This window comes from Meriones unguiculatus, chromosome 1 (assembly GCF_030254825.1).
Source record: "Meriones unguiculatus strain TT.TT164.6M chromosome 1, Bangor_MerUng_6.1, whole genome shotgun sequence".
Taxonomy (NCBI): domain Eukaryota; kingdom Metazoa; phylum Chordata; class Mammalia; order Rodentia; family Muridae; genus Meriones; species Meriones unguiculatus.
In genome coordinates, this window is record NC_083349.1 from 1,462,301 (window position 1) to 1,479,010 (window position 16,710).

General features: G+C 44.6%; 2 protein-coding genes across 14 annotated transcripts in view; both read left to right on the forward strand.

The window, feature by feature from the left end:
* Positions 1-3,439, forward strand: part of Unc13b (unc-13 homolog B) — a 209,801-nt gene extending 206,362 nt beyond the window's left edge. For 6 of the 10 annotated variants that reach the window (XM_060378463.1, XM_060378444.1, XM_021634448.2 and 3 more), the window contains 3 exons: positions 1,465-1,557; positions 1,691-1,850; positions 2,013-3,439. In XM_060378463.1, coding sequence (XP_060234446.1) covers positions 1,465-1,557; positions 1,691-1,850; positions 2,013-2,298 — 539 coding nt within the window. In that variant the 3' untranslated portion in view covers positions 2,299-3,439. Of the gene's footprint in view, positions 1-749; positions 807-1,464; positions 1,558-1,690; positions 1,851-2,012 lie in introns of all 10 variants that reach the window. The other 4 variants (XM_060378471.1, XM_060378439.1, XM_060378426.1 and 1 more) reach the window with 1 other exon arrangement.
* A 2,139-nt stretch (positions 3,440-5,578) lies between these two features.
* The window catches only part of LOC110547119 (phospholipid-transporting ATPase FetA), a 115,756-nt gene continuing 104,624 nt past the window's right edge, over positions 5,579-16,710 (forward strand). Inside the window, exons 1-2 of one of the 4 annotated variants that reach the window (XM_060378531.1) lie at positions 5,579-5,653; positions 9,389-9,432. In XM_060378531.1, coding sequence (XP_060234514.1) covers positions 9,405-9,432 — 28 coding nt within the window. In that variant the 5' untranslated portion in view covers positions 5,579-5,653; positions 9,389-9,404. Of the gene's footprint in view, positions 5,654-9,386; positions 9,433-16,710 lie in introns of those variants that run through there. The other 3 variants (XM_060378538.1, XM_060378555.1, XM_060378546.1) reach the window with 3 other exon arrangements.

Below are 16,710 nucleotides of genomic sequence, written 5' to 3' on the forward strand. Positions count from 1 at the left end.
GAAGCAGGATCCTTCCAGGAGGCACCTGCAGGCACACTGACTCAGGCAGCCAGCCAGCACTGTGAACCTGATGGCACAGCAGGAGTGGGAGGTCGACTCACTGCTGTGGATGTGGCTGGACCAGAAGGAGGACATCTAGACAGTTAAGACTAGACGTGACTGGAAGAGAGGAAATGGAAGGATTGTATATTACTGTTCCATTTTCTATAGCTGTCCTTAGTCCAGGGTCTGCAGGACAAAACAAGAGAAGCAGGTGTGGGGATGTCTGAAGAGGATGGGGAGAACTTTTGGAAAGCTGAGGACATGTCAAGCTTGTAATATCAGGGAGGTTCTGAGTGAATCCAGAAAGGCATTTTGGAAGCACTGAGCTATAGGTAGTAACAGTGAAGAAGGAGCCTGAAGTACTAGCAGGGCTATACCATAGGGAGACTATGTATGCATGATTTTGTCTGCTGTCACCTAAGGGGCTAGGAAATCAGAACCTGCCATCTCTCCCTTGCCCTGCTGGCCTTAGGTACTTTCTGTCTACATTTTCTACTGTTTTGTCATGATTTTGTTGCTCTCCAATCTGAGGAGGCTAATGTGGAACACGCAGGCATTGACCTTGGGTCTTGGGCTTCTGCATCCTGTCCCAGTCTGAGCTTCTATGTCTATGAACTCTCTCAAATGGCTGTAACTCTCTGACCTCTAACCACTCTTCTTTGTCTATTCTCCTGCTGCTCACCTCTTGACTTCCTGTCCTCGCTCAGTACATGATGGGAAAGGTATTAGGTTTACTGCTAACGAGGACATTCGGCCAGAAAAGGGTATGTTCCTTTACATTATGCAGACATGAATCCAACCCTGACTGCCCCTGTGAACTACCGTGACCTGTCTGCTGGGGATGGCTGAACCAGCTGTTAGAAGCTGAGGAGCTTTATGTAGATCTTAGACCTTGGCAGTGTATGACTGACTCTCTTCAAACACTGTGACTGGAGAATTGTTGTATAGATTGAAATAGTTCAAAGAAGGCCTCCCAAGCAAGTATACCCAGAAATCCCAAGGACAAGAATAAGTTTGCTTCTTCTCTTGCCTAGAGCATTCAGAGATAGCATAAGTCAGGGCACAGTAGTGCATGCCTATAATTTGAGAAATCAAGATGCTGAAGCAGGAGGCACTCAAGTTCAGGTCTAGCCTACACTACTTAGGGAGTAAGAGCAAAAGGCAAAGAGAAGGAGGGAGGAGGGAGAGAATTCTTAGTGCATTTTCTAATTTTCTCCCAAGATGCTGCCATTTTATTCTGTGTTATAGTGCACTGCCTCATTCTTTCTCTTCCTTTTGTTCCTCCTTTCATCTGTTACTTCCCCATGACTACTGTGGGTGATTCCTTCTTGCTTCAGGGTAGGGTGTGAGGTTGGCCATTTTAAACCCTTATTTGTCCTGGAATCTAGTTCTCCAGTGGGCAGTCATCTGTCTGTCTCTCAGGGGCCGGTGTGGATGATCCTGTGGGAGAAGTGTCTATTCAGGTGGACTTGTTTACACATCCTGGCACTGGGGAGCATAAGGTCACGGTGAAAGGTAAGTGCTGTTGACACTTTCTTGACCATGGCCATTCATCTCTAAAAAGCAGGGGCTGCCCATCCCAGTGCTCCAGCCCAGCCCTTCCCAAGGGGAACATGGGAATACTCACACATCTCCCTTGTTTGGGCAGTGGTAGCAGCCAATGACCTCAAGTGGCAGACAGCAGGTATGTTCCGGCCTTTTGTGGAAGTGACCATGGTTGGCCCACAACAAGGTGATAAGAAGAGGAAATTCACAACCAAGTCTAAAAGCAACAACTGGACTCCCAAGTACAATGAGACATTTCACTTGTAAGTTATAGAGTAGGAAACCTACAGAGCTCTGGAATTGGGGAGTGCTGGGGTAAGGCTGAAGAGACTGGGAGTAGATAGATGATTTACATGTCAAACTTAGATGAATTCAGCAGAAAATGTTCATTTCTGCTTTTTTTTTCCTCTATCCTGTGCTCATAGCCTCCTGGGAAATGAAGAAGGTCCAGAGGCCTATGAGCTGCAGATCTGTGTGAAGGATTACTGCTTTGCCCGGGAGGATCATGTGATAGGACTGGCAGTGATGCCTCTGAGGGATGTGGCAGCCAAGGGCAGCTGTGCCTGCTGGTGCCCGCTGGGCCGGAAGATCCACATGGATGAGACAGGCATGACCATTCTCCGGATTCTGTCTCAGAGGAGCAATGATGAGGTAGCCCGGGAGTTCGTGAAGCTCAAATCAGAGTCTCGTTCCACAGAGGAAGGGAGTTGAAAATCTCTGGCTTGTGTGCCAACCAGACAGCATCCAACTGCACAGACCTTCAGCATAGAGTCCTCGTAGTCTGAAGGTGGGCTCTCCCAGTTAAGGATGTCTAAGGAGAATCTTGGGGTAGTAAGACTATGGCTTTTCAGAGAAAAGTCCTGAATCCCTAACCGGTAGGTCTGTGGTGCTAGGAGTTGGGCTGTGGGATCTCCTTCATAGGTAGGTCTTCCCATAAATGGAGAGGGACAGGCATTTCCAAGAATGTCAGCTATTCTTGGTAGACAACGGTCCACTCCACTTCCCACTTGTACCTTTCTCTAAACCACACTTTGTCCAGTTTGACACTTAGATGCTCATCATTAGAACTTGTTTAGAAGGACTGGAGCTTGTACCTGGCTGACTCCGTGGAGATTGGCCAGAGCAAGAAGACACAGAATGGAATTCATTGTCACTTGAGCAGCAGGACTGGTTTGTGTGGCGCCAGTGAGAACAGGACTTGGAAACTGAACAAGATGCCTCCTGCAAAGGAGCTGAGATACTTCCTTTGCTCAGAATATCTGTCATGTGTCAAAGCAGGTTCACATGGTGCTTTGGAACCCTGAGCAGAGCATTTCTTTGGAATCCAGGCACCAGGGGTCTCACCAGCCCAGAGTACTCCCAAACTCTCTCTTTCTGTGAGCAAGGAGGGATGCTTAGGACACACACAGAATTTTCTTGAATAGTCTTTGAACAAAGCCAAAAATTGTGGTAAAAGGTCTAGAAAGAGTTGTCACCTGTGGCTACAACCTTCTGGCTGTCCTCCTTACAGAAAACATCTAGTCTTTGGCCTTCCTCTTTGGGGTCAGCTGCTGTCCCCACAGGTTGGTAAGTCCTCTGGATGGAGGGGACGTCAAATGCTGTCCAGAAGGTCAGAGACAGACCCTGTCAGTGGGCCAGATGATGTTCCCGGACCCTTGCTCGGAAATGTGACTCGGTCCTTGGATTTCCTGACAGTAGCCTCCTGAAATTGCTGAGCACTCAGCATTTGCACAGTGCATCAGTCAATGCACGAAGACACCAAGCGTCATCACTGTTTTTAGTTGCTATATGTGCCATTGTTACAATAAATTTTAGGCTAGACTGTAATAAATTATCTCATAGCACCTTTAAAGTCTGGAATTCTGTGAAGATGCGGAAAACTGTAAAAATGTTTATCATATTTAATGATAGCTTTAGAAGCAATAACTCCTGGCTACAGCCCAGCTCCCAGCCCCCAGCCCCCGAACCCTACTCCACACATAACCAAGTGGCTAAGGTGGCTAGGAAGAGCGCTGGCTCAGCAGTCACTAACTGGAATCATTTTGGTTTTGACCGAGAAAACCAAGTCTGATCAAGTCTTGCTACCTAGGATATCACCTTCCTGCAAAAGGCCCAGAAGAGAAGGAGATGGCATATGTCACTAAAAAGTAGCCCATACTTCTTCCTTGTCTAAGATTACCAGGACAGACCACAGCCTGTGCTGTGAAACAAGGCAGACGTGTACTGAGGAGAAATACAGAAAGTAGCACAGCGCTGAGGCTGCTATAGGCGGCACAGTTTAAGCATTTCGTCCCAGCTCTTCTCAAGGAAGATAAGCTGTGGTTAGAAAAAGGAAGGTTAAAATAAGGCTTGCTGGTATCAGACAAGGTGACACAAGAAATGTAGGCCTCACATACTCCTTCAATCAGCACCAGCTCCACTTCCATTGCTTGCTTAATTTTTGTTCAGTTGCCAAGTCATTTTCAAGCTTCTCCCTGCTTCCCTTTTAAAACAGCCACCACCTGTCATTTCTGCATCAAAATTGCCCCTAGGGCTGGCCAGAGTGGCTCACATTTTATAGGCTATGTTTAAAAATGAAATATTCCTATGAATCTATTATCTGTTTTCTAGTCCCACTACCACCAATTAAGGGTTAAGGGTTGACTGTGTTCATTTTTTCTGGCAGTTAAGGAATTAAAAGACGGGGAGAAAAATCTCAACCATGATAGACAGGTAGCTGTAGAAAAATTGCAAACACAGCAAACGGGAGCAGACAGATTCAGCAGTTGGAAGAAAGCCTTATATTATTAGTGAGAAAACATTGCCATATAGCAGGCACACACACTGACAAACCTCTTGCAAAAATGGAAGCTCTGCTTCTAAACTTGTGAAATGTAAAGGGTCTTTCTCCCCTGATTTAGGGCTGTTGAGTTCGAAGAAAGGGAGGACAGCTGGTTGGCCTACAGCTGTGCCTAAACATGTCCTTATCTGACCTTGAGCTTTTTGAACCACTCCATCAGTAGGGCCTCCATTGGCAGGATGGGTAAAGAAAGGGAGAAGGGTTTTAAAAAGCTCCAGGCTTTTGTCTCAGATTAAGAGGGTGAAGAATCCAGACATCTTGAAAGTTTAAGGTCTTTATTACTTAGTCATGGCCCCTCTCATCTGTTTGGCTCTCAGAGACTCTAACTCCTAGTCTCATAATAGTGTTTTTAATTTTACCTCCACTAGATCACTGATAAAGCCCAGCCTCTCTCCTTTTTAAAAAGTACTTAAAAATTTTGTCCTACTTATTTATTGTGTGTGTGTGTGCTGGGGGTGGGGGTGTTTTGCCTGCATATATGCCTGTGTACCACCTGGGTGTCTGATGCTCACAGAGGTCAAAGGAAGGCATCTGATCCTGGAACTGGAGTTTTGGGTGGTTATAGCTGCCATATGGATGTTTGGAATTGAACCCAGGATCTCTGTAAGAACAAGTGCTCTTAACCACTGAGCCAACCCTCTGGGGCCCTCCTCTTTCCCCATCAGTTAAATGCTACTAAGCAGTCACCCATGACTCCCAAGCTGAAACACTTTCTGGGAGGACACACCCACCTCCCACCCACACACCATCCCGAAGCCAGCCACTTGAATTATTGCCCTCACAGTTCCCTACGTGCTTGTGCGCTCTTGCCCCTCTGCGCTTTTTACATTCTTGTGTCCTTGTTGGAATGTCCAGCCACCCTTTCCACTACTTTTTAACCTGTCCCCTCTGGGAAGCCACAGGGACGCTACCAACGCTGGGCAGCACTCTCCCTTGTTACTCTGTCTCCCCTCAACAGCGTGTGTAGTCAGCTCCTGGAAGGCTCTGAGGATTTCATCTCTGGCCTCAGCCACCTCAGGGATTTAGGACTCAAGTACTTCAAAGACAGACTTTCATCTCTAGGATGCTTAAACAGTATCCTGGTAGAGGAGGGGGCTGCAGAAAGGGGCGTGGCTGAAGACGGGCACGGGGGTGGGAGGGGCCAGCCCTGGACGGAAGCTGTGGCTGTGTGGCACCTGCGCAGAAAGATGCGTTAAGATGGAGGTTGCTGGAGTAGAAGCCTGTGAGGTAAGCAGAGGGCGCCCGAGGAGAAGTCACGGCTTTCTTCCTGACTGACTTGGAGACCTTATCTTACGTTAACTACCTGCCGGGTGGTTATTCATCCTCCTCCTTGGTTGAGAACTGTGGTAGTCCTTCCCGAGTTTACCGCTCTTTCAGTATTCTTTGAATATACAGGTTTGCCCGGCGCTCCCAGAGACGTTTGTCCTGATACATCCAAAGAGAGCCTTTATCCTGCCCGATAAGTCCCAGAGGGCACACATTGGTCCAGTTATTCCATAAAACATTATCCCCAAGTCCCCCAGCTATGTCGTGTTCCTGTTAACTATGGGAGTTTGCCCATTTCCCCAAGACTGTTAAGATTCTCGGGCATTTGCTATCACTCGCTTCTTTTTAATGCCTACCTGGCAGGAAAAATTAAACTCTACCACGAACAGACTTTCTAAATGTGAATAAATAGTTGTTTGTTTATGGACCTGGGGAACTACTGCGAGAGACATTGTTTCCTTTCTCCCCCTCCCTCCCTGGCCCTGTCTCTCTGTCTCCCCCCACACACACACACACCCCATTGGATAGCCCTATATATATATAACTCATTGTGCAGACCAGACTGCCCTGGAACTTGTACTGATCCTCCTGCCTCTGCTTCCTTGCTGCTAGGATCACAAGTATAAAATGTGCTTGGAGCTCTTAAAGGCCAGAAGGGACCTTTAGATCCCCCTGAGGCTGTAGTTAATAGACAGCTATGAGCTGCCCTGTGTGGGTAGGGGTGGGTGCTGGGAATCCAATGCCCCTGGGAGAGCAGCCAGTGCTCTTAACCACTGAGGAATCTCTCCAGCCCCTTGATACAATTTTTAAATTTTATTTATTTATTTATTACAGTTTATTCACTTTGTATCTCCACTGTAGCCGCCTCCCTCAGCTCCTTCCAATCCCACCCACCTTCCCTCTTTCCCCCTATGCCCTTTCCCTAGTCCCCCGATAGGGGAGGACCTCCTCCCCTTCTCTCTGACCCTAGCCTATCAGGTCTCATCAAAGGCTGTCTGCATCATTTTCCTCTGTGGCCTGGCAAGGCTGCACCCCTCCAGGGGGAGGTGATCGAAGAGCCAGCCACTGTACCCCTTTTAGGTAACCCACTTAGAAACTGAGAAGCCTATGGGCTTCCTCTGAACAGGGGCCCTGCAGAGACTGATACTCCAAGGACCATTCATGGAAAGGACCCTTGATAAAATTTTAAACAGAAGAAAAACAGGAAAATTTCAGGTTAGAAGATCTGAACTGGTGGATTATTAAAAGATAGAATCACTTCCTTTAGCCTAAGAGTGTGGCATACCTGTTCACTGTGAATGTTTGGACTGATACAGAAGCAAGAAGGCCTCAGCTCTGACACACACTGTTCAGGAGTCTGGCCTTTAATATAACAGTGTGCTGGAATTGTTATTGGACTGGTAATTCTTTTCATATCTAACTCAGGGGTGAAATGGGCTCAGATACATAAAAGGACTTTGAAAACTATACATTTTTGCTATGTGAATAAAGAGATATTATTCTGGATCCTCTGTGTTCTGATAAATTAACTTTTAAGGATTTTGTCTTCCTTAGTCCCAGGTTCAAGAAAAATATTTTTGTTCAGCCATTACTTTATGTCAGGGATTCATCTAGGCACAGAGCCTAGTATTGGATAAGAAACAAATAACTCATAAATCTTGGGGTGGTCATCAGCATATTAATAATCTACTAGCTATCTAGTACAGGCTTAGCACCATATTGTAGTAGGAAGAATCTAAATTCTAGACTTTGCTGCTGTGTAACTATGAAAAAGACTCCTCTTTGTGAGCCTGAAATAAGGACTTGCTGTGACCTTGAATGTTGTTTCCAGTTAGACTTCTCTAAATTGGTGGATTTATTGCCCTCCTAGGATGCCCCTCTTGAAAAGCTGAGCAGCCAGAACCATAAGAACAGGTCCTGAGGTCACACTCGACTCAGCACAGCAGCAGTGATGGCAGAGTCGGCCTGTTGTGTAGTAGAGTGCTCAGAGAGACCTCGGAAGACTGGGCAGACTGTGGAGGATGGAGACGTTGGAGTGGGAGGGAGGGACAAAGGATGGAGACGTTGGAGTGGGAGGGAGGGAGGGGGGAGGCCCTTTCAGATACTGGAAATTGAGTGGAATTCCGAAGGAGGAGAGCTTTTGTCTTTTACTATCCTTTTAAAAAGATGTAAAAATTCTAATTATGTGTGTGGGTCTGTGTATGGGTATGTGCTCTTGGATGCCAGTGCCCACTGAAGCCAGAGAGTTGGATTCTTCTGGAGCTGGTTATTGGGAACTGCGTGATGCAGGTGCTGGGGATCAAACTCTGATCCTTTTCCAAGATCAGTTCATGCTCTTAACCTCTGAGCCATCTCTCCAGCCCTCATATATTATTTTCTAATGTAGCAGTCAGAGCCTTGGCAGAAGGGTGGATAATACAGTTATAAAGATACTTGAGGGCCTGGTAAAAGGACAAATCACCAGTATGAATGCTTTCCAAATAGTATAGTGTTCCTGGTGTTAAAATGTAAGGCTCAGCTCCTTACCTGTGTGAGGATGTTGGTGCCTTTGTTGAAGAGTGGCTGGAGAGAGGCTGGTGTATAGAAAGTACTCAGCATGGAGCCTCACCACACTCTAGATGCCCACTTTCTGTTAGGTCTTCTCTAGCGTACTCTTAAAGTGCAGGTGAACTGGCTGAGTGCAGGGGAGGATAAAGCCAATCACCTGAAACCTGTTGCCCATTTGGACTTTGGCTTTTAATGGGAAAAAGTTAAGAAATTGTTGAAAAGTTCTACAGGATCCTTAACTTCTGACATCAGGGGTTTTTAACCATTCACTGGGGAGCACCTGGGCTTTGTGTTCAGTGAACCTTGATCACTTTTAAATTAAAATAATTTAATTTTAAAGTCTTGAGTTCCTTTTATCACACATGAGGAAGTATGTATTAATGGTCCTGAGCTTTGCATGCACATTGGAATCACTTAATCTTAGATAACACTGATGCCTTGAACCCACCACTATTTTGTTTATTTGTTGATTGCTTGGGTGGGTGGTTGGTTGGTTGGTTGGTTTCTCTGTGTGGTCCTGCCTATCCGGGAATTCACTCTATAGACCAGGCTTGTCTTGAATTTAGAGATCTGCCTGCCTCTGTCTCCCAAGTGCTGGGATAAAAGGTGTGCACCAAACTGGCTTGAATCCACTATTTTTTTTTTATTTGTTTAGTCTTGGCTGCATGCTAGGCTTTGAGATTTTTATTTCATCATGAACTGGGTGCTTCATATGCCTGTAATTCTAGCTATTCAGCAGACTGAAACAGAAGATTGTGTGTTCAAGGCTAGGGTGCAACATAATGAAACCAAGTCTCAAAAAATGAGAGGAGCTGGAGACATACCTCAGCAGATAAGTGCACTCGCTGCTCTTCCAGAAGCTTCAAGTTCAGAGTCAAGCACCTGCAACCTTCTGTAACTCCAGCCTCAGGCAAGCTGACATCTCTCTCTGGCCTCCACAACCATCTGCATCATTTGAGTATACTTACTCCCACACAAACACAGGCACATATTTTAAAATAAAAATACCTAGATCCCCATTTTAGTGAGAAGCAAGGTAACTACATAAAGCACTGACTAAAGTGTCCAGCACACTATTGGTGAATGGTAGGTGTCAATATGACATCAGGCTGCCAGCTAACTAACAAGAAGTTTCTGTTTCATTCTTAGGTGGTGTTTCTCTGAGATGAAATACATAAAAGTTTTTATTTCAGGTAAGTACTCAGCTCCTCTCAGCTGAGGTACAGAGTTCAGCAAGCAGTACTAGTGTTTTCCCGGTCATGCACTATGCCATGTTCCACTCACACAGTGTGTGCTTTCAGGAAACTTGTTAAAGCATCGAACCGACATCCTCCCAGAAGCGCCTTACAAATTATCTTCATTGGCTGAGGATGTATTTAGCTCAGTGACGGGGACCTGCCTAGCTGGTACCATGCCCTAGGTTCAAGCACCAGTTGACCAGACTGGGGGAGAATGATGTAGCCTAGCAGGTGTGGTGGGACACATCTGGAAAGCCCAGCACTTGTGAGATGGAGGAAGGACGGTCAAGAGTCTGAGGCCAGCCTGGGTGTGCAGTGAGCTCTAGGCCAGCTTGAGTTACATAAAACCTTGTCTCCAAGACTAGCTAACAAAACTTCAAGACTCTTAGGATTTAAACTTGATTTGTCTTTGACCTTGCCTGAAGTTTCTTTTTCCACAAAGGTAAGGGGGAAAAAATTGCAAAATTGAACTTGAGGTTATTATTGATTTGGTTATAGTCCCTGATGGTATTAATTTGTACATGAGAAAAGTATTTAAGTGTTCTTTTTAGAGGATGCTAAGAGCAATGTTTAAAGAGTTGAAACACATAGATAATTTAATTATTTAATGAGTAAAGTAACTTAATTCTGAAGGTTTGTAAGCAGAAAGCCATACTCTGATAACCATGGTGAAAATGTCTTCCACAGAGTTTATTAAGGTGAGTATGTTTCTAGTGTTTGAGCTTTCGAGGGAGACAGGAGTAATCCAACAGACTGTTGTTGAATGTGTCGGTTTAATTGAGATTATTGGACTATCTCTTAGTGTTTGTCTGGATAAGCCCAGCCATTTGGCTCATTGTTGAAAGAGGAAGGAAAACGCAAGAGAGACATGCTGGAGAAGAGAAATTCCTGAAAAAGTTTGAGGGTGGAGTAGGGTGCATTTGAGACTTAGGGCAATTAAGAGAACTAAGATGTTCAATTTAGTGCTAGAGAAAAGTAAAGTGCTCATGTTTTGTTGGCTATCCATATAGATGGTAAATGGATTGGCTACATATTAGGGCTTCTAAATCAGTGGCCACACTATCTGGGTGGAAGATGACCGGAGAGAAAACAGACTGAGCACCACATCAAGGACTGCATTCCAGAGGCAGGTGCTTGTTTGTTTCAGGGCTGGCCAGCTGGGAAGAACTCAAGACACAATTTCGGCAAACCCTGCTTTTGGCCCTTCCTAGCCCTCTGGTGTCTGGAGAGATATTTCTCACTGTAAGTGGATAAGCAGGCTGGACATAAAGGGAACATTCAGGGTAGATGGGTAAACTAGACAGCCCTCAGCTAACTAGATAGCCCTTCAAATTCCTGCAATTTCCAGAGTCAAGAGTGATCCTAAGGTCATCAGAGATCAAGAATGACCCCTAGCACAGTATTCTTGGTAAACACAGAAGGCAATTCTGTGTTTTATTGCATTTAAGACTAGAACTCTTTGTGTAGATCAAGCTGCTCTTGAACCCACAGAGATCTACCTGCCTCTGTCTCCCAAGTGCAAAAGATTAAAGAGATATTGTCATGTCCAGCTGGAAGGCAATTCTGAAATGATTTTTTTAAACATGAGACTTAGTTTAATTTAGACATGCTCAGTTTGATTTCCTTGTGGACTTTGATTTCCATTTGGAGTGACTTAGGCTCCCACTAGAAATATGTTGCTTTTTACTGTGAAGTACCATGTGAGGCTGAGTCCCCAGTGTAGGGAAGCTGGGTCAAGTTAGTCACAGGAGTGCCTCACTCCATGGCCACAGCATGTCTAATCAAGTAGGGCAGCTAAGGACAATGAGCCTTTGGGTTGCTATTAACAGAGAGACACACAGATCCCAGAGCTGATTTTCAGCATCAGCCAGACAATGTGCTCCTATTCTTTGTAGCAATTGTCTTATCAGCAGGAGACATTTTGTATTGTGTATTTTTCAGGGAGATTTTCTTGGGCTGGTATTTTAAATAAACCTAGCTATTGTTTGTGTTCACTCCTTTTATTAAAAATTCATTTTATTGTTTGTGTGTATATGTGTGTAAGGATCAAAGAACAACTTCCAGCTCTTGGTTCTCCTACTGTGGGTTCCAGAGGCCCAGCTCACACAGCAAGTGCCTTTATGCACTGAGCCATCTTGCCTACTCTGTGTTCAGTTTCCTTTTTTTTTTTTTAAAAAAAAAAAAAGCAAAACAAAAAAAGAAAACTCTCCCCTACCTAGAAGACATACAAATAAATATGGCTCCAGTTACTAGACTGGTGAAGAAGATAAAAATTTTTAAAAAGTGATTTCAGCACAAAGAACAATTATTTATTTTTGGAGAATAAAATCAAAGTATCATGGTGTTGGAGGATAAAGTATTTTTGTTTGTGGGAGCATGGAAACTTGACTGAGACATTCCCAGAATTTCCACTGGCCTCTGTAAGATAGCTTTGGAGGACTTTAAGATAGAGGAAGACATCACTTTTAGAAGTGACATTATGAACAGTGGCGTTGATGACGAAAATGTGGGCCACATATCGACCAGTTTACATAAAGGTAAATAGTGGAAGAGAAAGACAAAGGTGGGCCAGGCGTACTGAGTAACGCATGGGAAGCCAGAGGCTTTTGGTAGTGAAGATACCACAGTCGCTGGTGCCCCTCAGCCCTGCTTACTCTGTCTAAAGATTGCATTCCTGCTTCCTTGCTTGTGTGACTTGAACTTTTGACTGCTTGTTGTACTACTGAGTCCCATGTGAGTTACTTTAATTTGAGAACGTAAAACCACAGAGCATTGCTGGATTTGACACCGGAGGAAACTGAAGAGTTTCCTCTAACATCTGATGCTGTGACATAGTCAACTGACTAGAGATAAGATTCTACACTAGCGTAGAGGGACCCTGGACCTGGGGTTCTGCATGCACTCACTTGAGGGTGCAAGGACATTTGCTCAACCATGTTGTGGCAGCTTTATTCGTAATACCAGAATCTGGAAACAACCCAGATGTCCCTCTATAGAGGAATGGATACAGACATTGTGGTACATTTACACAATGGAATACTACTCAGCAATTAAAAACAAGGAAATCATGAAATTTGCAGGCAGATGGTGGGAACTAGAAAAGATCATCCTGAATGAGGTATCCCAAAAGCAGAAAGACACATTTGGTATATCCTCACTTATATGTGGATATTAGACATATAATATAGGATAATCATACTAAAAATCTGTACACCTAAAGACACTAGGCAAGAAGGAGGACCCTGGGTAAGATGATCAGTCTTCAGTCAGAAAGGCAAACAGGACGGACATTGGAAGAGGGAGAAAACAGGGAACAGGACAGGAGCCTACCACAGAGGGCCTCTGAAAGACTCTACCCAACAGGGTATCAAAACACATGCTGAGACTCACAGCCAAACTTTGGACAGAGTGCAGGGAATCTTACAAAAGAAGAGGGAGATAGAAAGACCTGGAGGAGACAGGAGCTCCACAAGGAGAGCAACAGAACCAAAAAATCTGGGCTCAAGGGTCTTTTCTGAGACTGATGCTCCAACCAAGGAGATGACATAGAACCCCTGCACAGATGTAGCCCATGGCAGCTCAGTATCCAAGTGGTTTCCCTAGTACTGGGAACAGGGACTGTCTCTGACATGAACTCAGGGCCTGGCTCTTTGATCACCTCCCCCTGATGGAGGAGCAGCCTTCCCAGTCCACAGAGGAAGAGGGTGCAGCCTGATGAGACCTGATAGGTTAGGCTCAGAGGGAAGTGGAGGAGGACCTCTCCTATCAGTGAACTAGGGGAGGGGCTACAGCTGGGATACAAAGTGAATAAACTGTAATTAATATAAAACAAAAAAATTTAAAAAGATTTAAAAAGCCTTAAAAAAAGAGTCTACACTAGAACATGGAAGGGTACTGAGAAGACGGCGAAGCCTCCCGCTGTGACCGCCTCCTCCTATAGCATACCCCTGGAGGGCTGGTGGAGACTGGGTAAAGTCACTCCCTGTGAAGCCTGAAAACATGAGTTTGATACCTGGAACCCACAAGATGGGAGAAAGGAACGATGTACAGATTGTCCTGTGACCTCCATATTTGCTGTGGCGCATATACATTCCTGTGTATATACAATAAATGTTAAGTTGTTGCCCCCGCCCCAGGCAATGGATGTCCATGGCCCCCATTATAATAACATTCTCACCCAGAAGGAAATAGCCAGATAAGAGTCATTTCCCCCCCCCTTTTTTTTTAAAGATTCAGGGTTATAATATTTAGAGAAATGCTAGGCAGGAGGTTAACTCTGGGATTGACTGATGAACACCCTCCCCAAAGAAGACATAAAGAGCATTAGGTGTAGTGGTACACCAGCTCAGGGCCCTTATACAGGATGCAGACAGTAATAGGTGGTATTGGTAGATGCTGGCTAGGTCAGATCAAAGCAATTTCGAGAGCAGACTGAATTCTGGGTAAAAAAGCCTTCCAAGAAAGGCACTCTCCTTTCCTGGAAGTGCTTTCATGGAGTTACAGAATAGTGATCAGGGAAGATAAGCTGGGCATTGTGGTGTATGCCTGTAATCCCAGGACGTGAAGGATTGCTATGAGTTCAGAGCCAGCCTGAGCTGCATAACAAGTTCCAGGTCAGCCAGGGCTAGCAAGACCATGTCTCACGAAACCATCAACAAGGACAGATGAGGTGGCTTAATAGAGAAGGATGCTTGTAGCCAAGCCTGAAAACCCAAAATCGATCCCAGGACCCACATGGTGGAAGGAAAGAACTTACTTTCGCAAACTGTCCTCTAATGGCCACCACATGTACCATGTACTCAAACATGAACGAAGGAAGAAAAGGAAAGAGAAAAGAAAGAAAAATGTGATATGTCATAGGGTTTTTACTACCTTGACAAAACACCATGACCAAAAGCAGGTTGGGGAGAAGTGGCCTTATTTGTCTCACCCTTCCACAGTGATGTCCATCACAAAAGGAATAAGCACTCAAGCAGGGCCAAAACCTGGGGGCAAGAGCTCATGGAGAGGCTGGAGGTGCTGCTCACTGGCTTGCTTCCCATGGCTTGGTCAGCCTACCTCTTACAGAACCCAGGACCACCAGCCCAGGTATGGCACCACCCACTATGGGCTGGGCCCTCTCCCCCATTGAGTAACTAATTGAGAAAATGCCTTACAGCTGGATCTCATGGAGGCATTTATCAAGTGAGGCTCCTTCCTCTCTGATGGCTCTAGCTGTGTCAAGTTGACACACAAAACCAGCCAGTACAAATACTAAAAACATTTTTTTATGAACAAGACATTCAGAGACAATGAAGAATCTCATTTTGGGACATGTTTATGCTAGACCTAAGAGGAAATGTCCAGCAATATGAACTGGAGACTAGAGATGAGCTTTGGAGAATCATGACAGGAGGAGGGAAGGAAAGGTGCCGTCACTCAGGACACAGGGATAGGAACACGATTTGGGATAGGAATGCCCATTGTGTGGAAGGCACAGACCGAGATGCCTGCCCACTCTCTCCAGTGCTGGGGGTTGAGCCCAAGACCCACATGGCAGACAAACACTCTGTGAAGTTGTTGCTTCACCCTTCTTTTCTACCTTTTATTTTGAGGCAAGGTCTCACTTGGCCAGCTGAGTTTGAACTCATTTGCCTCAGTTTCCCAAGTAGCTGGGATTAACTCCTGTACCACCTGGCTAGAACTGAATTTATTAATGCCACAATTTCATAGGTGCCCACACAACTGAACATGGGTGTCATGAAAAACACTGAAAGTTTTCTGAATGAACAGTTACTAAAAATTGATTCAAAATCAAATGCATTAAAAGCATTCATTGATCTTTGGTGTTTTTTTGTTTGTTTGTTTTTGTTTTTTGAGAATTTCTGTTTATTCCTTTAGCCCATTTATTGATTGGCAGTTTCCTGTCTTTGGAGTTTAATTTTTGCAATTCTTTATATATTCTAGATATCAACTTCCTAGGCAAAGATTTTCTCCCATTCTGTAGGCCATCCGACTCCTCTGATGTTAATTTTCCCCACTGTACAGAAGCTTGCTAATTTTCTGTAGCCTGATTTGTTGATTCTTGGGACTATTTCCTGTGCTTTTAAGTCCTGGGCTAAAGTTGCTTATACCTGTAACTTCAGATGTAGACTCTGTGCTTTTCTATAGCAGCTTCAGCATTTCAGGTTTTAAATTTGATGTATTTCCAGTTGGCTATTCTGAAGAGTGAAAGATGTGGGTCTAAGTCCATTCTTCTGCGAATAGACACAGAGTTTTGTCAGCAGCATTTGTTGAATGAACTCTTTTCTAGTGCATGTTCTTGGATGCCTTTGTCAAAAATTAGGTCACCACAGCTGTGTGGCTTATTTCTGGTGGGTCCTCTATCCTATTGTGTTGATTTATCTGTATGTTTTTGTGCTAGCACCAGGTGATTTTATTACTTCCGCTTGGTAGGCTAATTTGAGGTCAGGTATTGGGATACCTCCAGCAGTGTTTTTATCTGCTTAGGATTTCCTTATCTATGCATAAGGAAATGTTTCCATATGATTGATTGTTTTGTTTGTTTTCTTTTAGACAGGTTCTCGATATGTAGCCCAGGTAGCCTGGAACTCACTGTGCCTCTGGTTTACAGAGAGCCACATGCCTCTACCATAAGTGCTGGAATTAAAGGCGTGGTCCACTATCCCTGGCTTACATATGAATATTTGTCATCAGGAAAATGAAAATTAAAACTATTTTGAAATTCTATTTTGTCAGAATGGCTATGATCAAGAAAATGAATGACAAGGAGTACTGGCAAGGCTGTGGGAAAGAGGAGCCCTCTTCCCCTGCTGGTAGAGATGGAAGCTAGTGCAGCCACTATGGAAATCGTATGGAGGTTCCTCAAAAATTTAAAAATAGGGCTGCTGTGCAGGCTCAGTCTGTGATGTGGAAGTGCTTCCTGCAAAGGCCTGGTGACCTGAATTTAATATTAAAAACCACATAAAGGTGGAAGGAGAAAACAGACTCCACAAGTTGTCCTCTGACCTCCATTACACACCTGCACTCAAACACAAATACACACAGCTGTGTGCATTCACAATAATAATAGTACTTATATTTTTAATTAAAAATAATATCACCATAGGACTCAGGTGTACCATTCCTGGGCTAAAGGACTCCATATCCTACCACAGAGATACTATAATAAGTCTGTTTATTACTACAGTGTTCATGGATATGGGCCCAGGCTAGGTGTCCATTAACTGAAGA